The sequence below is a fragment of the Rhyacophila brunnea genome, unplaced genomic scaffold (assembly GCF_057557595.1).
Source record: "Rhyacophila brunnea isolate RB1 unplaced genomic scaffold, BYU_Rbru_1.0 scaffold_16, whole genome shotgun sequence".
Classification (NCBI taxonomy): Eukaryota; Metazoa; Arthropoda; class Insecta; order Trichoptera; family Rhyacophilidae; genus Rhyacophila; species Rhyacophila brunnea.
Window position 1 is genome coordinate 20,038,328 of NW_028232816.1, and position 23,617 is coordinate 20,061,944.

General features: G+C 32.8%; 1 protein-coding gene across 2 annotated transcripts in view; it reads right to left on the minus strand.

The window, feature by feature from the left end:
- Nucleotides 1–1,827: 1,827 nt before the first annotated feature.
- Nucleotides 1,828–23,617, minus strand: part of Taz (tafazzin, phospholipid-lysophospholipid transacylase) — a 28,485-nt gene continuing 6,695 nt past the window's right edge. For both annotated transcript variants that reach the window (XM_085943449.1, XM_085943448.1), the window contains 4 exons: nucleotides 8,862–8,990; nucleotides 7,202–7,350; nucleotides 4,137–4,411; nucleotides 1,828–2,985 (listed from right to left, as the gene is read on the minus strand). In XM_085943449.1, coding sequence (XP_085799575.1) covers nucleotides 2,844–2,985; nucleotides 4,137–4,411; nucleotides 7,202–7,350; nucleotides 8,862–8,990 — 695 coding nt within the window. In that variant the 3' untranslated portion in view covers nucleotides 1,828–2,843. The remainder of the gene's footprint in view (nucleotides 2,986–4,136; nucleotides 4,412–7,201; nucleotides 7,351–8,861; nucleotides 8,991–23,617) is intronic.

The following is a 23,617-nucleotide window of genomic DNA, read 5'->3' on the forward strand; positions in this document are numbered from 1 at the left end:
TGATTTGTTTTGTAATATTGAAAAATTACATAATATTACATTACATCAATATAGATTAATTGTTGTCGATGGTACTTTACATTATAATACTAAAAAGTGGATACAACTACTTTATTTATAAAAAAAAGGAAAATATAATATAAATGTCTGCATATCGCGAGCACTCTGGCAATATGTCCTATATACAAAATAACTAACTTTACAGGAGAGCCAACAAAATTGTACAAAGCGTTTATTTTATATGAAACTTAAAGCAGTTTTTTTTAATCAATTATTGCATTGCTAATCAACTTGGCCAGAATGGTGCTAGATTTGTGCGATGTCACTGACTTTTGTTAATTGGCTGTCAAAGTGATGTTTGATTAATCTTAAAAATGATGGTGCACGTGTTAAGTTTAGTCTTAATTACACGGGCTTAGTACTAATCATTAGTACTCGCTACTCGCATTAATACTGACATTTATGTTAACAGGCTGACTACTTACTAATAATATATTAGTAAAAATACGAGTGAATAGAAACCCATCCTATTTATTAATCATTAGTACGTACCCCCATCATAGCTCCACTTGCACTCGCAATTTGTCACATGTCACATGTGACATTGGATTTGCTATGGTGCCACAAATACACTTTTACTTGTCAGATTGTATAAACTTTACTCAGCGTTTTAAGTAGCTTAGTGGCTAGTACGACTAGCGAGTACAACAAGTCTTTATGCACAGGATGTGATTTGACATTGTGGGGTTAGTACTGCCAAAAATTGGTAAGTCTCAAAATCATGTCATGGAGTGATTTCAATATGAAAGATTGACATGCCCTATAAAATCAGGTATAATGCTAATTTCTTTGTGCTTTATGTGCATGTTCTATATATTGGACAACCTTGTTTTTTTTTTATACCATACATATTTATATATAGACACAATTCGTTGTTAAGTCTAAATGCCTAAATTATCCAGATACCAACTTTTGGCAGCAATTGGTGATTATAATCAAGAAACAGAAAAGTCTATTTAAGCAATCGGCTGTTGTAATGCTGCCATTTTGATAAATCCATTTGAGTTGAATTGGAATATATGCACAACATAAATACCTATAATATGTAATTCTACATAATTACGTCCATGGCAAGGTACATTGCCATTCAACTTTGATAATACTATTCTGAGAAACGTGACATCATGACATGTTTATACCAATTTTCAATGGTTTCCGCGTTAATGTTTACATTGGAATAGATCTGCTGAAGGTATTATGTAATAATCTAAAAGGAAGTAATATGAAAATGCGAAACTGGGAAAATAAGACAATAGTTTAAAAACTTCACTTGATTAGCTGTACTATTTAACACTCCTTTTGTGTACATTATTAAGGGGAGTTTAGTTTAAACATTGTTTACCCTAATATCGTTGAACGTATCATATCGCTTACATTAGTGGAACCCTTCGAATCTGTTTTACAGTTTAACAGTTTAAGTGAAACATGACAGTTTCTATTCATGCCCAAACCCGAATTGAAATCACGATTGCACGTAAAATTGATACTACAGATTGGTGTGGGATCTGTTATGTTGAGATGATCCAATTGGTATCTGAATTGTCACATCATTGCAAATGCTCACGACGGTCGCTGTGAATTTGCGAGTGACCGAGATTGTTTATTATACGAATGACTTTTTAAGCCAACAACTCACATGTTTGCCTTACTGACACGCTAAGTTTATCGTAATGATACAATCATTAATTTATTAACTATAATATTATGGCATGCGCAATAATTTATTAATCTAATATCAAAAAATTATCCTTAATATTACTTTTTTTTGGTTTAAAATGTGGATTCGGTCAATGAAATATACCTAATATATTAATTAATTAAGTGTCAGTGTGGGTTTCAACAAAGAGAAGGTATGATAATACAGTAGAACCTCAATTATTTGCCCTAATTGTGGATGACAGAAATATACTTCTGCTGTTGATAAATCTATATTGAAGTCTGATTACTACATTAATCATTTAGAATTTTTATCTTTGTCTTTTTTTGATGTTCATAGGCAAATATGATCATAATCGAGAAGATACTACTGTATCTAACAGTTAAAGTGGGCCATAGTCATAACTTTAGAATCTATTCATTACCCTGGTTGCACCGTAGAAAACTATGGTATTTTTGTATTATGTAATTTAGAATGATGAATGTTTACTCAGATAAAAATATCCGTTGATTATGTTGAATTATTTAAATGAAAAATAATAAAATCGTAATAATGCTAACCTAACATATTGAAGAAATAATTTTAATTATACTGAGTTTTTGGCGTTAAATTATGTGATTTTAATTAATTTATTAAATATCCAAGAATCTCACGTGAACAAGAACTGTCCAAATATGTAGTGATTTAATTGGCTAAAAATTATTTAAAAAGAAACATTGATAAAACAGTAGGGGTATAAATAAAGAACTTAAAAATGATTAAATTAATGTTAGGTTCCATAGTTCACGATGAACATGAATATGTAAACATAAATCATAATAAAAAGAATTACCTAAAAGATATGATTTCTAATTTTATTTTTTCATTTGACTAAAACCATTTTAGAGCAGTCCATTTTTGGTTTGATAACATTTCTCCTTAGATCTAAATCTATCTACAAATAGTTATAAAAAAACCTGACGACTTAAAATAAAATTTAACGATCAGTTTGATATAAAATAATTATTAATTATTTACATTTCTTTCAATTCTCCTAATTTGGCTTATCAGTCTAGGCTCGAAGCGTGGGTGCGAAGAAACTACAAAAATGTAAAGCTTTTGTACTAGCTACCGACGACTGGTACGGTTATAATTCTTTCTTGTGCGAGCGGGTCTCTTGGTCTGCCATCAAACTCAGCGTCTCGTCGCGCAATCTGAATAATTCCTCTTGCACCCTGTCTGTGATGGCCTTTCTTGCTTCTTCGGGCGTTGCATTCTGCTTTCTGAGTCTACAAATTATACAAAAAAGCAACATAAATAAGATTGCATCTTAGGATTTACATGAAATCATCCATGTATAGCCGGTATCACACGCATTTAAAAGCAGGATTGACATAGTACTTTATATAAGAATTGTTTTATAAGACTAATAAAAACTAAAATACAGATTATGTAATAAAAATATGATTCAGTTTATATGAGGTTTCCATAATACTAGATGTGGTTTTGGATCTAAATAGTAAATTTGGAAGGTTGCTCGGGAGGCAAGCAAGGCTCAAATATTATCAAAAAATGAACCTAGAATGTCATTTTGTAAAGAAAAATACATTTTAAAAGAATTTTTAGTTAGCAACCTCAAACCCGGCTTCATTACATACAAAATAACGTGAAACTATGAAAAGTGGCTTATTCCACAATCATTTAGTTTCAAAGACGGATCGTTTCACAATAGCCAATGGGATCTCAGCTTTAGGGTCACGTGGTTAATAGTGTCCGGTACAATTTGCATGGCAATTGTGTTGTGACCGCTCCTCATATAATTCAAGTTTAAAGGTGTTTTTTGATTAATTGAAGCAGTTACTTGTATAAATAAACATAATGGACGTTACTGTTTCATCTCTTATAGCATTATATTTAGCAAATAAGTCTAGAAACTAGCTAACTAACTAGAAAAATACTAGATCAGACAGGAAAAATGCCAAATTGGGTAAAACAAAAACTAATTATACTTGATATTATATCTATGCCTTTCGCCAACAGGGAGATATTCTTCCTTTTTTGTCCTGATAGATAATAGGATTTCACTACCAATGCGACCACGCCGCTTGGAGACATTGGAAGAACATGTAATAAACTACCCTTCACGTAACCTTGCAATTTGGAATAGATTTTTTTGAATTGTTTGTTGAAATCAGCCAATCAGGCGCCAGGCATTTACTAATACACTAATACGGAGTGCGTGTACACACAAATCTTGTCAGTGTGTACAATGGCAAAGTTATGTGAAGGATACTATACTATTAACAGCAACTTATTGATTATTGGAGGTAGAAGGAGAGAGTATGTCTGTTGTAGTCAGCATCCTCGTAAAGTGATGGAATTGTACCAAAACCAAAATGTTTCTTTAACGTGTTGGCCATTTAGAAAATAAAGCACTCACTTATCAACGGTATCTTCGAGCTTGATAGGTTTCCCGTAGTTGAGTGTGATCTTATTGCCGAACTTGGGCACGTAGGGCTCCACATTGGGCAGGATGTGGTCCATGTTCTCGTGCCAGATGGGGATGATGATGGGCGGGACGGTGCAGTCGTAGATGAGGCGCCCGACGCCCCACTTGAAGCGTAGCTCCTCTTTGTTCATGTTGACCCTTCCCTCAGGAAAGATGTGCACCCACGAGCCTTTCTGCAGTTGCTCTAAGCAGAAGTCTATCGCGGGCTGCGGGATGGATAAAGGAATCAATGCAATATTATTGTATAAAGCATGTTGTTGGTATAAGTAGAATACTGTGAATGAACTATTTTTGGTAATGTTTAGGATACTACGTGGGTTTGCTTTGGAATAATTCGAATAATGGTTTATATTATGTTTGCATCAAGGTGTTTGAATAGTTTATGCGCGATAATGATTTAAGTCGATAGTACGAAAACTATTGTTTGTTTTTGAAATTTTAATAAACCAACCAACACGTCTTATTACAAGTCATGTTCAACAGAATACAGTGTTTTTAATAAACTTGGTTAACAAAACGTTTGTATGCATCATAAATAGCATTGGCTCAACAGTAAAAGGGCATTAGTGTATTTTTTACATTTTTGGGATATGTTCGTATTGATGTTGATGGTAGTGGAAATTATGCTGTGTCAAAACATTGTATTCTATATTGTCTACAAGAATTTCAGATAATATATTAAATATTAACATAATAAAAAGGAATAATGATTATTTTTACCAATATATTGCCTAAAAGCATGCTGAGAAAGATTAGAAAAACTTGAAGAGTACCGAAATAATATTATTCTAAAGATATTCATTGTTTATTAGGTTAATATCATGTTAATTTATAAAATGTATCTATTTGGTATTCACCATAATATAAGAATTATGGGTACAGTACAGTTATGAGGAATACAGCGGCAAACACATTTTGAAAATAGCCGATATACTGGATTATTTGTTAGGTTAACCCAGTGGTCGGCAAACTCATTAGTCAACAGAGCCAAATATCAACAATTCAACGATTGAGATTTCTTTTGAGAGTCAAATTTCTTAAACTTAAATTATATACCTATGTAGGTACACTGTTTATTAACTTAATAAACTTCAGTTAATGATTTAAGTCTTAATTAAGCTATTGGTATACTGAATAAAACTTGAAATCATACTTAATAATGATCTTATTTATTGATAAAAATTAAATCGTAAGTATGGTTTCCATAAAATTAAATCATGACAGTGACTGACAAACACTCGATGTGAATAATGGCCTTGCATCTCCTTGGAAAGTTTGAGTAAGTCAGGTTTGTATGTCGTTGTTTTTAATTTTAAGTACGATTCCAGTTCTCATCAATAAGAGGACTTCTCAATTTACTCTTGATATCCTCTCTTAGAAATCTCATTACTAACCACGAAACTTGCAATATTAAACATTGTTGGAAGATTGTATTCAGTAATTAAATACAGAACTTTATTTTTCTTGACTCTTCTAAAATTCCTAAACTGCTTTCTTCTTGCGTCACCGACAGGATATTTAGTGCTATATGACGTGACAGGGAGTGTTTACTTAGTTGTAAAGTGTCTCTTCAAATTTGACTTCTTGTTATGCGCCAATTTTTCCTGACATATAATACAGGTCGGTAGGCCATTTAAGTTTTGAATAAACGCGAAAGTCTCGGTTCATTCAACTTTTAAATTCATGGTTTTCGTCTTCCGTTTTTCTTTGTAGCCATGTCAAATAGGGCAGAGGGCATTTGTGGCAGAGCCACACTCAAGGGGCCAAAGAGCCGCATGTGGCTCGGGAGCCGCGGTTTGCCGACCACTGGGTTAACCTAACCAAACCTAACCTTACCCAACCTAACCTAAACTAACCCAAACTAACAAATAATCCAGTATATCGGGTATTTTCAAAATGTGTTTTCTGCTGTATTATGTTACGACACGTGTTTCACCTACACAGTAAACTCTATCAAGTTAAGAGGACTGTTTAAGAGCTTTAACTAGCTATCTGAAAGTATTTCTTCAATAACTTCTCACAGAAATTAATATAACTGAAAGAATGTTCCTGGAAAATCCCTCGGGTAAAATTACCATGTAATAGAAAATTTGAAAAAGAAAGAGTAGTTTTTTTGCAATTAGGATGTGTCTGAGGTTTAACATAATGCTATGCATATAGCGTTTGTAAATAAAGTATTTTAATATAGAATTCCTTAAGTTTGGGAAAAAAAATTACTTATTGGAGATAATATAATGCAAAACAATAATTTTAAATTTCTATTATTTGACCACATTATCCTAGACTAGAAACTGGGGAAATTATTCTGTAAATGAATTATTATCAGATTTCGGGCCACCCACATTAAAAATAATGGCAAATCATTGTTTTTTAATGTGGTTTACCGGAATCAACTTTACAATAACCTCATTTAATATCAAAGTGGAATAAAAAAATAGCCATTTTTTTTGGGAAAACATGTTAAATTAATGTTTGCATTAAGTTTCTTGGATGTTCAATGATATTAGATTATTGATTTTATCGCAAATTTAAAGGTATAACTAAATGTTCCTCATTGTTTCACGTTAAAATTACTTGCGATATTGCATCCATAAATAATATTTTCAAGAGAACCCAAACTGCAGACTATAGATAATAGACAACATTCTTATAGAAGATAGTGCCATCCGCTAAAGTCAAAAAAACACGCGATTTTGACATGAGTCGAAAATGTGTAGGCATGTAGAAAATGATAAAAAACGTTCATTGAGTCATGCGGGTGTTGATGCAGTGCAGTATGCGTGAGGTGACCTCATTGTTGTTCTGGTGATTTCAGCAGATTTTGCTAACTGACAATGTTCGTTTAAATGTTCAAAATATGTTACAGGATGGGAGCATCAGTCTGATAACATTTCAAACACCAAGAAAAACGACATTACACTTGCATTGTATCAAATAATTGAAAAAAACAATGAGCATTTTTTCATTTTAGTAATAATAATGATGAATTGCCCCACCTGGTTTACTCCATTTCCTCTGACTACCGGCACGCACTTTCCAAGCATGAAAAACATGGAGTGAGCAACGTTCGTGAAGCAGATGTCGTTGGCCGCCAGCGACCAGCGCATGTATCTTCGAGAACAAAGGTGCCGAAGAGGTAGGGAACCTGGAAAGAATCAATAATTTTTTAATACAACGCTTCAAATCAGTTATCAATACACGTCGGGCATTGTGGCAATTTTTGAAACTATAAGGTCTTATCGCACTGTATGTAGCAGTGGCGAATGGTGGAGGTAGGCTGTGGGGATCCGATATAAATGCACACAAAACCTTGTTGCTAATATTTATGTGTTTTTCATTGAATTAAGAATATAAATTCGGGGTTGGTGGGGTGGTCACAGTGGCCTATCTACAATAACACAGTTTTGAGATAATATAGATTTTGCTAGTATTAAATTCATTAAATAACGCACACTTTATTCAAATGGATATATTATGTACGATACGACATAGAGCTTTGTGTCACCAATAAATATGATTATGGGAATAATGAATTTTCGTAATTAGGCCCCTGTGATCCTAAAACACCGAATTGCAGATGGTATTGGTTAGTTTTAAAAATTCATTTAAACGCGGCCTAAAATAAACCAAAAATGTTCTTCTATCTATAAAATATCTGAAATAATGGCATGGACACAAATAAGTATGACTGACAAAGTGTGCATTATTTTTGTCGGATCTCCACAGCATACCACTACTATTATGGCTCGGTCTATTTAATTGATTGTTCATCTACAGAATAATTCATAAAAAATTCAAGTTTCAGGGTTTATCTCGGCAATATTAAATTTGTATAGGTACTTTAATAATTTATAGAACTTGAAAATTTGTTGAAATTTTTTAGTTTTTGACATCAATTTCATATATGTATTTATACTCTGTCTACATAAAGGAGGTTTCCTTCAGTCACATATTACTATTTCGTCACTGTTCTGGCAGAAGACACTAATTCGAAAAAATGACATATTGAGTTAGTTATACCAAAATGTTCCTTATTTCAAACTTTACCGTCTGGAAACCTTCTTAATAAATAAACAGTCTTTATTTTAAAGTCATCTTTTTTACAATTACTTAATAAACTCACATGATAGACCATTTCAAACATTTTAACAACTTCAAAGTCAAATTACTCAAAACTAGTATTCTCCAGTTAGTGTGTTCTGCCAGAACAAAGACGATTTGTTCTTCATTTCATAAATAGATATTGGATTTCGTATTATTTATATAATAATGGTCTACAAACTGACATTAAATGGAAGAAGAAGGGTCCTTATAAATGACTATGCTCATAAAGACTGGGTCAGTTTTTTGTAAAAAGGGTTCCATTTAAAAAAAAAATGGAACCCATTCATCATTCATCATCATTTCTGTAAGTACATCATTATTATCCTATTTTGCTGACATGTTTACAGCTGTACTGCAACAAGTTTATTGTAAAATATGTATCGTCGTTGGGCTGTTGAAATCTCCAATTTGACAAAATTAAAATTTTACAGGGGATACAAAAAATTGCTCTGCAGAAAGTAGAAAACGAAACAATCCTACTGTTTGAGATCCATGCAATACGGCAGCATTACGGAGTGTCGAAAGAGAATGATGATGTGTTGTGAGGCTCACCCCAGATTCCAGGGTCGTCGAAGCAGGAGTGGTGGTTGGAGACGGTGATGAGGGGAACGTCGGGCGGCCGCTCATCCAGGGCCGTTGTCATAATGTGGCGGTTGTAAACCGTGGTCTTGTTCAGCCATTCTGAAAACCCAAATCATCATTATTAGCGATTGTAATGCGTTTTAAATATAGTTATGTCATAATTATGGCATTGAATGATGAAAAATATTAAAGAAACGTGTTAAATGTTGTATCTATTTACAAAAACCGATAAGTCCACATATGATCAAAATGTGTACACAATATTCTGTATTAGGTATATAATTTCATTCAATATAATTGAAGGGTATATATAGGAGAGGAACATAATATTATGTCACACAAATGTCAAAGTGAGATATTGTTGAATAAAAACTTTAAAGTCACTAAAGGGCATCGGTTTTTGTTTGGCGTTGCTTATAGCGCTCATCCGTTCGTCTGGCATTTTACAGGGGGAGACTTTTGGTTTATGATTCCTATGCACTATCAAGAGTGTCAAGTCTGACGTGAATGTAGAGCATAGACAATGCATGTTTTTACCCTGAACGAAATGGACATTTCTTGTTTTTATCGTGAATGATAATTTTCAATGCTCTATAATGCTTTGACTATTACTGTTAATGCCGAAATTAAAATACCATCTTGTAGTTCTCGGTTCGATCTACGAGACTGCATTGCCAGTTTAAAAAAATAATAAAAATGTGACATAACATGTTCTTCACCTGTACTTCAATAATTATAATGATCTATTACTTCTAAAACCTATCAAAAGCATATAAAAATCTTGACTTGAAAACAAATGCCGATAGGTTCAATTTCTTTTTGCATATATTTGAAAATACAATTTATGATGGAAAAAATAAACTATTTCGATTTGAAACACAAAAAGTCATTTAACATAGATATTAAATAGTCGAATTAAACGCCTATTTCTTTTCTGCCAGAGTTTTTATTGATTTAAAAGACTATACAAGATCAGACTTGTATACAGTGTCTAGAAAATATTCCTTATGAATCTATTTTAAGACTGGAACAGAAATGGGAATTATATCACTGACATCCATGTACTGGATCCAAATACATGTTAACATATGATTTTTTAATCCTCAGTGAAATGGTGTACTATAAAATGTTGATATATATACGGTGATTCAAGCAGACCAGTCTATTTTGTAGGGAAATCAAAATTTGTACCATACGATACGAGGGTGGGTCAATAAGTCCTTAGAAAAGCCGACAGGTGGCGCGACTAGTACTGTAAGCGGTTTGTTTTCATGCAGCGGCACTACCGATTCAGTATGCTGCGAAGTTTCAATCAGATTGGTCGGGTTGTTGTGTATTTCTCGTACATTTAAAAAAAAAATTTGCTTGTGGAAAATGGAAAAATGGAAAATGGAGAAAATTGAGTTTAGAGCTGTTATTAAACATTTTAATATAAAAGGGTTAACAGCAAAGGAAATAAAAAATAAGTTTGATTTAGTTCACGGCATATCTGCTCCTTCACTTGCAACTATTTATAACTGGTTAAATGAATTTAAACGTGGTCGTACATCAACAAAGGATGAACCACGCTCAGGACGTCCTGTAGAGGTGACTACACCAGAAATGATCAATAAAATCCACGATATGGTGTTAAGTGACCGAAGATTAAAGTTGAGTGAGATAATTGAGGTTACAGGGATCTCAAAAGGTAGCGTCATTTCTATTTTACATGACAAATTGGGCATGAAAAAAATTTCTGCAAGATGGGTGCTGCGTTTGCTCACAGTCGACAATAAACGCAATAGGGTGGTGGCCTATAAAGCCCTGTTGTCGCTCATGCAACGCAATCCGGATGAATTTTTTCGTCGCTTTGTGACTGTAGATGAAACATGGATACACCACTATACTCCCGAGACGAAAGAACAGTCAAAGCAGTGGATTGCGAAAGGCGAACCATGTCCAAAGAAGGCGAAAACCGTAAAATCAGCTGGTAAGGTTATGGCTACTGTATTTTGGGATGCACGTGGAATTATTTTCGTTGACTATTTGGAAAAAGGAAAAACAATAACAGGGGATTATTATGCATCTTTATTGGACTAGCTAAAAAACAAAATTGAAGAAAAACGGCCTCATTTAAGCAGGAAAAAAATCCTCTTTCATCAGGACAATGCCCGTGTTCACACATGTTTACGATCAATGGCTAAAATTGAAGAATTGAAGTTTGAATTGGTCGACCACCCACCGTATTCGCCAGATTTAGCCCCCAGTGACTTTTTCCTTTTCCCAAACTTAAAAAAATGGCTTAGTGGACAACGTTTTTTTTCAAATGAAGAAGTCATCGATCGGACAAATGCTTACTTTGAGGACCTTCCGAAAACTTATTTTTCTGACGGTTTAAAAAAAATTGAGAAACGTCTAACCAAGTGTATTGAGCTCCAAGGAGATTATGTTGAGAAATAAAAAAAAAATACAAAAATAAAAACTGTTTTAATGCTTTTTTCTAAGGAATTATTGACCCACCCTCGTACAATACAATTATTAATAGTACTCTTTTCTAGTCGAAGACCGATTTTTCTTTTAGAACATTTTTTTCTACTTCGTGGGTACATTATTTACAATCCATCTATATTAGCAAGTATTAATTTGTTCCCACTAAAGTCATTTAAGGCTGGTTAGGACTGGTTGAGTAATTTAGTAACTTAACGTGTATGAACAGTCAAATTTAGTCGAGTAATTTAGTAAAATCATTTAATCGAGTCGATCCATTTTATTCTATTTTTTCAGTCGAGCAGCGATCCCCACCACTTCTCACTAAATACTAAACAAGCCACGAGACAAGTCTGAACACGTTATGTTTAGTCAAATTCATTAGTTGTTGTAGAATTTCTTCTTCCAATTCTTCTAATAAGGTGAATCAGGGTAAGTGTAACGTTGGGGTAAGTGTAGCTACTAAGATATCTCAGTATCTACTACAAATTGGATGATGCCATCTATGGAAAGGTGATAGCAAAGTCACTGATTTATAAAAATAATCAGAAATGGTGTCGATACCATGTTTTTTGAGGTGACTACATGGATTATTCTCCAGACGACATTTTGAAGTCGACGAGTGAGATGGTAGCTGTTACTAAACTATTTTTTAAAACATGGAAATCTGCACATTATGGTTGTAAAATTTGTATATGTGTTTTGATACCTTGCTTCACGTGTTGTTATCGTTTTACTTATTGATAAGCATTTTAAAGCTTTAATTGAGTAGACACACTTTTCCCACGAAAGTAAACGCATGGGGTAAGTGCACCTTTGTTCTGTGTCGCACTTCCCCCATATATTTTCTATGAATTCGCATAGTCATTATTTTAACTAGTGATGGGACACGACGCATTATTTATATCGATCGAAAAAATGTTCGTAATTGAAATAAAATGTTTATAATTTTATTATTATAGTTTTATGTTAGCTAAGTAGGTACTCGGAAGAGTGCATGTGTTTCAATTTAATACATAAGTTTTTAAAATAAGAGGTCATCTAACATGTGATTAATAATTAATAATTAATGTGCATTTTTTCCACATGTAAATATAAACGAAAGACAGATAAAGGAGCTTACGACCAAGGAAAATTACAAAAAACCGTTGAATGTGTAAAAAAAACAATCTAATGACAGGATATGTCATATGGATATGTATAATCATGTTTACGAAAGAAGAGAAGACAGTTTTAGCGGAAGTACAATATTACCCAAAGAGATTGAAACATCATAAATTTTTTTTAAGAAGGCAGAAAATTTACATACGTTGGAAAAGCATGTCTCACAAACAAAGTAATCCTCGAATTAATTGGACAGTATATTAAAGAAAATAATATTAACGCACCATTTAAAAACGAAGTACCCGGACACAATTGGTTTTATTAAAAGAAATAAGTTATTATTTAAATATGATGGTTACTTAAACCCTGACGGCTAAAATTATTAAATATGGAACATGCTTTGCCCACTGATTTACTGAATGCTGGTTGTCCAAATTCAAAGGAAAATAACATAAATTGCAGGGCGCGGGTCACACGTCATTCCCGAAGCGCCGTTCGCAGCTGACTGAAGCCACTCCAGCCCGCGCCGCACTACTTTCGTGACTTTATTTTTGTTTTCGTTACCGCTGCCTGTGCGATGTTTTCGTAATGAATCCGGCCGGGTGGTCAAGACAAAAGCATGTTCCATGCTAAAAACCTCAAGCCGTAGAATATGTTCGCAAAAAAGTTTGCGATCCTTTTGTAATCAATTGGTACTATAACTTGTCTTATTAAACAGTACAATCATCAACCTGAATTTAAAAGATGTCCACAAAGGATATATAATGTTGACTGTCAACTCAAGTTAACAGTCAACATTATATATCCTTTGTGGACCATGGGAAAAACTTGTTTTGTCACTATAACAAGTTTTTCCCATGATCCTTCAAAAAGTAAACTTTTTAGTGTCATCGGATTTCCGTCAACTACCTACGTTAATTAATAAAAAATACGTAGTTTTTCTTTCAGGACATCACTAGCGCTTCATACACAGACACACTTACCCCCAGAAAAATGTTTTAGTCCATTTTTGTTGAAATTCTATAATGTAGTTTTAACTCAAGATTCAATATTCATTAAATGAAATGTTACCTTTATATGGGTTGTATGCATGAGTGCAAATGTAATTCGTTGTTTAGCGACGTCATAATGTGCCATGGCGTCCATATAATGGCAAACTTATAAAATTTCATTCCCCGATCATTAATTTTAAATTTTGAAATTGTAAATGTGTCTGAAAGTGTGCAAACGGTACCATATAAATTTAATAATGATAAATGAATAATTATTATGAACTTTAAATAATTTATCAGTTATTTTATGACATTTATTTTATAATTCTACTGTACGAAAGGATATAGTATTCCCAGTAAACATTTCCATTTGGTGGCAATACATCAGTGGCGAAGGGTGACTTTTGGAAAGAGGTAAGCTGTGGAGATCAGAGAAAAAGAGCACACTTGTCAGGTAACTTACGGGAAATAAGAAGATAATACTTACGATATTACTACTGATGAATAGGTGCACACTAATGACAACGACACACTGGTCATAGGTTTCACCGCTGAATTTGTCAAATTATTTAAATCACTTATGGCAGTAGAATTCCACGCATACTTTCTTTACCAAACAATACGCATCGCCAACAAAAAAGTTTGTTTAATGTATAACTGCCAGTTAAAAACAAATATTTATCATTTATAAATTGTTGTGAAAATGTCTAATATAAGTTTTTTTGCTGTATTCAAATCTAAATGAACCCTTGGAAGGTCAAGCTTTGATAATTTTTAAATGCAATCGTTCGCACATTTTCTACCGGCACACTACACAATTTAATAAATACTTATATATTTAAAGCACTGGCGAATGATTTCGGTACAATATGAGATAATTTATCCACATTCACAGTAACACAATGAATTTTGTATTATAAAATAAACCTTTACCACCGCTTTGAAATGTCAAAATGACATAAACTGTGAATAGCATGTTATGTTTGTCTATGACTGAAGTAACCTAAATAATAATCGTGAATTAATACAATATTTATTTTTAATAACAATTTATAAATTATATGTGATCGAACACAATAGTTATTATTTTTTTTAATCATCCTTATTATTTATTATTTGCTTTTAAAGATAAGCAAAGACAATAAACAAACATTTCGAATAAGCTTGTCTGTTAACGCTTCCGAGTCCAGAACAAAAACGCAGACATGCATGAAGTTGGCAACCGAATTGCGGTAGAAAATTCGGCTTGGATTATCGTTGAAATAATTCTAAAAATAGCACTCACGTTGGACGTTCCGTCATTTATTTTTGATTCGAAACATGACTAAATTAAAAGCTCTACTTATAAATAACGACGATAGATGGCAATCAATATTTTTATTATAACCTACAATGTCCTACAATATAGATATTTATTTATATAAATTAAATACTTGAAAATAGAAGGTAAGCTTTAAATAATCGCTTAGTATGGAGCCTTCGCCACTGCAATACATACAGTTATATTATGACTAACTTCACTTCAATCACTTCTATAATGCGATGTCAAAACGGAATAAGAATAAATAACAGAAATGAAAATGGATTTAGATAATAATATGTAATGATCTCTGTATAATATTATCATTTATACCAATTGACCATTATAATCCATTTTATCTCTCCATGAGAAATACTGCATTTTTTGATGTAAGCGAAATACGAGAGTATTATATCAGCTACCTACCTACTATCTAGATTATGGACTATGGATCAAAATTATACGTATTTTGTAAACAGCACGACTAGGAACTATTTTTAAAGTTTGCAAATGTTTTACAAAGTCTACAAAATGAACGAGGGCCTCAACCAAACGTTTGTTGTAATGAATGCATTATTAAAATGATATTTGAAAGAGACAGATGGAGCAGCCATTTTGAATGATGTGTGACGTCAGATTGCTTACGTCACAAACAGTGCTGTATGCTATATGATGGAAAATCGGTTAAATAACTTATAAAGAATTTGGGAATCACATAGATACGACCCTAAGCCTGTAATACATTATGGTTTTGAAGTACTTTTGGAATAAGGATGAATTTAGTTACACTTACCCCAATATTGGGGTAAGTGTAACAAACTGACTAGTGATATTAAAATGTCGTATTATAGTAAGATATAAAGTGGGTTCCTTCTGTACATATTAATTGTAATGCTTTTGTAGATCCTACCATAAAGTTTTCAACTGTTTAAAACACACCTATTCATCATGAACATGAAATTATGCAGAAACTACTCAACCTTTTTCAATATTTCATTGCTTCAATGAAAGACTGGGTCAGAAGATGAATATTTTTATTTATTAGTTATTATAAAAACAACTGAAAGTTAAACAAGCAAGCCAAGTGTAGAACTCGGCGGCTCTCGTGGTGCAGTTGGTAAGGCGCTCGCCTTCCACCCGAGAGTTCCTGGGTTCGATTCCCGGTCATGACAAAAACATTTATGTGTTTTTCTCAAAGCCTGGGTGTTTGTGACTGTTCAAAATTACTAACGACCACCTTGTACAAAAAAGCAAGGACATGGTTATTAATAATTCTAAAAAAAAAAAAAAAACTGACTAGTGATATTAAAATGTCGTATTATAGTAAGATATAAAGTGGGTTCCTTCTGTACATATTAATTGTAATGCTTTTGTAGATCCTACCATAAAGTTTTCAACTGTTTAAAACACACCTATTCATCATGAACCAGGTTGAAATTCATCTCATTGAATCATATGTCACACTTACCCCGACTCACCTTATATGAAGTTATTAACTTTTTTTTTTTTATAAAAATTTCAATAAAAAGAATGTTATATTCTGAAATCTTGTGAATTATCCGTTGAATAAAAAAAATAGTTCATTTTTGCTTTGTTACGTTGTGCTCTGTTCATTTTGTCACTTACTAATGTACTGTGTTCGGACACTTTTCAGTTACTAAATCACTAAATCACTTGACCAGTCCGAACCGGCCTTTAGTCTGTGTACTTTGAGATACCTCATCATAGGACAGACGTCATGTTGCATGATGCAGTCTATTGTGTGGTTGACTAACTAACTAACAAACTAACAAAAGTTAGATGTATTTTGTATAAATTATTAATTTTTACATATACTAATAATAAAAACCAATAAATTACACACATGGTAAAAATCTAACAAAATCATCATCGGCCGAAGTTGATCCACTGCTGGATGAAGGCCTCCCCTACCTCTCTCCACTCTTCTCGTTCCCTAGTTCTTTGCTGCCATGTACATCCATCAAATTTTATAATTTCGTCTATCCAGTGGGTTTTAGGGCATCCCTTTGGGCGTTTGCAGCGTTGCCAGATAATTATTTTACCAAATTGGGATTTTTACCATGTGAAATAAAAAAAGTCAGGATTTAGGAGCAAAAAGCGGGACAACCTAAAAAACGAATAGTTCAATATTTCTAATGATTATTTCTATAATATCAATCATAAATGACATAAAACAAACTACAAAACTCTAACTATCAAAATAATAATATTAAACAATGATTTTCTTGAGACTCGCCAATTTGTACTTGGCTGACGAGTTTCTTTCTGCTGCTTAATATATTGGTGTAATTCAGCACTTGAATATATCACATTGAATTGAAACAGGTAATTCAGAATTTATTACCTCAATAGAATATCAGCTGTTTCTTGCATATGACCATTTTAAATTCATCTGAGAAAATAGCCGTTCGGTAAAGAAATAATTAGATGTTGGTATGCTTAAAATAAATGAAATTAGCTTGAAAATATTTTTAGTCTCCTTTTCTGTGAATAACTGATGCCATTTCTGCGCAGTTGAGTCTTTTGAATTTTTTACGATAGAAGGTTTCAGCGAGTTAAATTCTTCATACTTACATCAGGTCCATGCCTACTTCTCCGGTCAAATTTAATATAGACTATACTTTCTAAACTTATTTCGTTCGTTGAAAAATTGAGAGGTCTGGCAACGCTGGCACCGTATGACAGCAATTGTCCAAAGGTTGTCTACTCACTAGCACAATATATGTATATGTTACGCCGAATGTGTGAAATTGCGTATTACATGAAATCGGCAAAATTTTGTCTAATTCATGAAAAATGCAAGCCCGTTGCCTTATTCATGAATTAGGCAAATTATCTCCCGAGTGCGTGAATTAGGCAGGGTATGGAATTCTTAAACTATCAACATGACAGTAGAAAAAGTAAATTTAATACGGATGGTTTTATTAGTTATAATTGGACATCATATAACATTATTAGGTTAGGTTTTGTAATTCTGAATTCAACTGAATGTCCATTTTGAGGTTAGCTAACAACTGTCAACAAACTATCAAATCATACTATCACAAACAAACAATCGACCATTGCCTGATACCCAAGCACGAATCAAATCGTGAAAATACCTTTTAATAAAATTCTTCCGTTATCATATTATAGTTCTAGATTTTTTTTGGGCATAGTAAATGGATATGAATGTCATTGTAGTTATTGATTGGTATATTTTTATATAATCAATGACATTTTACACATTTGGTGTAGTTGCAAAAAACACCACCGGAGCGCCACTATCTAATTTGCCCAATGCATGAACTAGGCAAAAAAAAATACTGCCGAATTCACGCACTCGGCAGATATTTTGCCTAATTCATGAATAAGGCAGCTTGCATTTTTCATGAAATAGGCAAAATTTTGCCGATTTCATGTAATACTCAATTTCACACATTCGGCGTAACATATAAAATATTCTATAACTCCCAAAATGTGCAAAAATAAAATGAAAAAAAAAAACGACTTACAGAAACTGATTAATTAAATTTTAAAGTGATAAAACTATTTTTTTTGTTATGTCCAATTTATTATATTTGTCATATTATACCTATTTATAGCAAACAGTAGTTTATCAGCCAATAGAAATGGACATATTGTTCTTATATGAAAAAAAAATGTGAACTAATCAGTTTTTGTAATTAACACATCATATCACTGTTCTTAAATTGCCCACCATTTCAATCCATTGTTTGCTTGTATTTCTTTATTCATTAGGTAATTGTAATGCTACAATATTAATTACTGAATTTATTTATGCCAAATAAAAACACATTCAGTACTAAATGAACTTTGTAATAGAGAATAATTACTGTATTAAAAAAGGAAACTGATGATAATTGAGTTAATATATTGTTTTACAATACATTGTAATTAACTGGTTGTATAGTTCACAAGAGGGGAAAGATTAATATAATAATAATATATTGAATTAGCAATATCATTGTCATTTTCTTTAAATATGTAATTGAAGTGAATTCTCCAAGTTTCTATTACAAGTACAAAAGTCAAATAGAGAAACAGTTCATAGTAAGATACCTAGTATGTTTTAACTGACAGGCCAGCGGAGAGAGAGGTAGAGAGACCTTGTAAGATATGACTGTAAATTGCTTAATAGAATCACTCGAATTGAGTGTTTTTAAATTGACTGCAGCACAATACAGCAATTTGCGACGGTTCATATCCGGTACCTACAGTGAATAATATGACTTACCGAAGCTAAATATTTAGTTCAGATTGTAGGTATATTAGGCAGAATTTATTTACTTATCTAACATTTAAAATAAAATAGATCATTTTATAAATTCCTGGAAACTGACAATGTAAAATTTTAATTAAAAATAATCATGTTTTTGGATATGGGGTATGGATGGATGTCTTTGATATCTCTCCTTTTGTACTTATTGTTAAGTAGAAACTCTTTAAGGCCAAGATGCATAGTATAAAACAACAGTTGTTAGAAGATCATATGGGCTGTGGAGGCCCATTTATGATCTTCTTAGTGGAGGTTTGTATTAACAAATTTTTGTTTTTACAAAAAATGAATGTCACCCACTTGCTCAACCTATTAGGTTCACATTGAAAAACAATATGTGTATTCGGAAGACACAGGATTCGAACCTGGGACCCACGATATTATAAGCCAACGCGGGCGAATGATGGGTTTATTAGTGGTTGTACCTACAGTCCCTTACGATAGCCGGGTGGTAATGTGTCGGCTGATAATGTCGTGGGTCCCAGTTTCGAGTCACGCTATTATTCAATGTGTGTTTGGACCCAAAGTATGGACATATAGGTTGAACAAGTGGCCATTTCTTGGAAAAATAAGAAAAATCCGTCCAATACAACCATCTGATCCCATTAGGATTGAACATGGTGACGTAAATACCTCTTCTTCACTCTTGGCAACTTGGCACTCAATGCCCAGATTATGATTTTCGTAGGACGGACATGTTCAAAAAAAAAGCCATCATTAAATCTGTGTGAGGTCTAAAATCATTATTTTTCATGAGCCAAAGAAGTTTCATTTTTTAACCACTTTTTATGGGAACTTCGATGTTTCTGTGAGGAATTTACTAATTTAGAGGTATTAATTCGACTCAACGTTTTTCTCATTTATGCATATAGGTATACTCACTCCATTTTAAAATTTTAAAGACTTATCGTTTTCCTCTCTGCATACGAAATTACACATTTTAAGTTTATATTAATCATTAATAATTTATATTGTGATTTTTTCATACCATTTACCATTCTATCAATTAAAAAATGTTTTAACTGGGTTCTATGCCATCAGCGAGTTATCTCGCTCTATGAGGCCGTGATCGTGAACATCTTTAGTTATCTCGTCTGACTTTAAACTCAAATTACTAGCCACTGTCGATTGATTTGCAAATTCTAAAAAATTAAACACAGTGACATCTGTTTGAATAGTTATGAAATACTAAGCCACAAATTATCAGTATTACAGCGATTTTAGTAAAACTTCGCTCTACATTCAATGTGTCGTTAAAAATCTGCGCCATGTCTGATACCTACTGCCATAGTAATATTGTGAGGCGTAGAAAAGGTTAATAACAATCAGACAATCGTAATTTTTAAAATATCAACAATTTTTGTAATAAAAAGCAGCGTTCCCTTGCTAATTAAGATTTTCGCATAGCGACTGCTTAATCTGAAAACCAACTAACTGCACTTTTCAACCAAAAATGAGATTTCGATGGAATTTTGTTATAAAGCATATATATAATATATATAAGCATATCTATGCTCACACTCCTAATTCAAATTCCTAAACCTATAAATAAATGCGTTATCGTTCTTCACACAAAATAGCAAACTGCAGGTGCCAACTGTCCAATGTCGTAAATGGAACAACTCCGTTCTTTACATAATTTTTCTTTATAATACATAAAAGGGAAGCTAAAATAGTGTCATTCATAGTGCAGCTTATTTGTAAAAAAAATTCTAAGTGCATTTTTGGAATTGTTAAATTCCGCTCGATAGTTAAATAATTCTCCTTGCTGAACAATTTTCCCAAATGGAGTTAGCCAATATGTCTTTTTTGATAGATGTATGACTTTTATTGTTACTTTGATTTAACATAACGTTGACATTCTAAGCATCTTGACCTAAGTGAGCTCCCATATTGAAACGCAACTAATGTTTTTCTAATAAACAGGTATCAAACAGGTTTTATAACAACAACAATAATGAATTATTTAGGTTTTATAATAGCAATTATAAAATCATTATAATGATGTTAAGAAAACTGTGTTAATAAATGAGTAGTTTCTGTAATTTATAGCTTTACAAGGTCAGCAGGAATTAATGATGTATCATTTGAAAAAAATAATAACAGACAAGTGACTGATGACTGATGAAGCATGAAATAAATAATTCAACACAGTTAGCAGATCAGCAAGTACGTTGAACTAAATAAAATGCAATACTACTAATAATTATTGTTCTCAGGTTACAAGATATTATAAGCTTTGACTATTAGCGCCTGTACATGTGCATGGATTTACTTGCACCAATAGTATGTATTTTAAACTATCGCGATAATAACTGTTTACACGTAAAAGTGTTGACTGTCTTTAAGAGTAAGCGAGACGCGATGTTATCATTGTATGGTACTATTTGACAGGTCGTGAAAATCAGTTAACCCCAAAATGAGTATGAGCGGTGTAGTTCGTGTTTATATCGGCAAGTTTGCCAATATTATTCTACTGCGCAGGCGCAGATATCGCACAGTCCAAATGTCGCGTGAAAATTCAGAAGCTTTTGAATTTTTTTGATCCATGCATGCAATCTTGCAATTTGCACGAAAATACATTATAATATATTGTTATGGCCGCGACAATACATACTGTCAGCAGTAAATCCATGCACATGTAAACAGGGTGTACGTTTACATTTTACATATCTATATTTTTTGCAAAGCAAAATCGAAGTCATATAGCTTTTAGCTACAGTAAAGTTTAGAAAATCAATAGGTATATTTGCCAGACTCAGGATTCGAACCTGGGACCCACGACATTATAATCCGACGCTTAAGCCGCTCAGCTATTGTGACGTAAATATGCCAATCAGTCTTAATAGGGCATTTTTATATTATGACGCAAATATGTCACGTTGGACATCTGCAGTTATTTAGGCCTAGTATTATCTCTGGACCAAAGACTGAAGTCACCACACACTCAAGTGTGTTTCAACAGAGTTTACTGGCATTAGTTATTAAAAATATTCATGCGAAAGAGGTGCAGTTAAAACACTTAGGTGCTAATCAATTTTGCTAATAGAAATTGAATAATTGCTGACAATTCACAATATTAAGAAAGGAGATACCATTGATTCATTTATTTTCGGTAATTAAAAAAAACTAACAGCACATGTGTGTTAATGAAACCAAAGACATGTAAAAATATTCAAACATTACAATATAAAACTACATAAACGATATTATATTGTTGAATGACATAATACATTTCTATGCAGTGAAAATTAAAAACAATTACAAAGCAAATTTTAAAATAAATATATCAATAAGTTTATGCAACATAAAGAAATTTTAAGGCGAAGTAATTGTTAGAATTAAACAAGCAAGGCATGGTTCTGTGGTGAGTCAGGATGATTTAATTTCAACGTCGACCAAACTATAATATTGCAGCACCAAGCAACCCGGCAAGCGAGTCTCTCGATGTAGCTATTTCCGGAATAACTTCGTCTGTTGTCCTTCAAGTCTTCGGTTGTGTACTCCCTATACTTGTCACATATTTTCATGTGTCTTTACTTTGGATGTTTAAATTCAATTTAAATTTTAAATAACAGGAAGAATAGACCATGTCAAAACAAACCTGTCTGACGTCTGAAGAAATAGTAAAATCACAGGACTACGCAGAGATTATTTTATGAATCATGAAGCATGAATTGCTTTATTATTCAATCGATTGGTTTTAATTATTAATATAAATAAAATATTGTTTAGGTTCACTGACAAATAACATTATTACATAAGCGGTCTTATTAAAAATAATAAACAAATTAGGCTCCATCTACTTCTTGCGTAGAGGAAAAAAGGTATCTACACACCTTATACTCAATATCGTCGTGGTAAATGCAATAGGTCGTATGTCAAAAAAATTTCAATTTTGTTTTATTGCACCATAGTGACCAGCCCAGTCATCTACACCATCTCCAATAGGTCTTATGTCGTTAGACCAATAAGAAGTCGACTATCCCAACACTTGCAAAAAGACGAACCGACACGTCATTGATATTGGTCACGCCAAACAGTCGTATGTCAGAGCTCATCATAATGATAATAATGTTTTTGTTTGTTTTTATTCCTTGTTCTTGACTTTATACTAAAGAATTCGTCAAATAATACGATGTAAGTAATTTACCAATCACTGTTTTTTAAAATCTACTTTATAATTACATTATTGTTGTCCGATTTAGTAAAATTTTCAAGATTCTTTCTACAAATAATCTAACATTACTTTTTGTCTCAAACTAAAGAAAAATTCTCCGCCGTATATATGGACCGATCAGGGACGGCACCAATTGGAGAAGAAGATATATTGCTGAGCTCTACGGGCTATACGAAGATTGCAGCGCAGTTCAATCAATTAAGATTGGGGGACTGCGATGGCTAGGTCATGTGCACCGTATGAATGTACGTACGTATGATGTCCGGCAATCCAATCGGGCGTAGAAGAAGAGGCAGGCCAAAGATTCGCTGGTTGGATGGAGCTGCCAATGACTGCCGTGTTCTAAGGGTACCAAATTGGAAAGCGGCCACACTGGATAGGGAC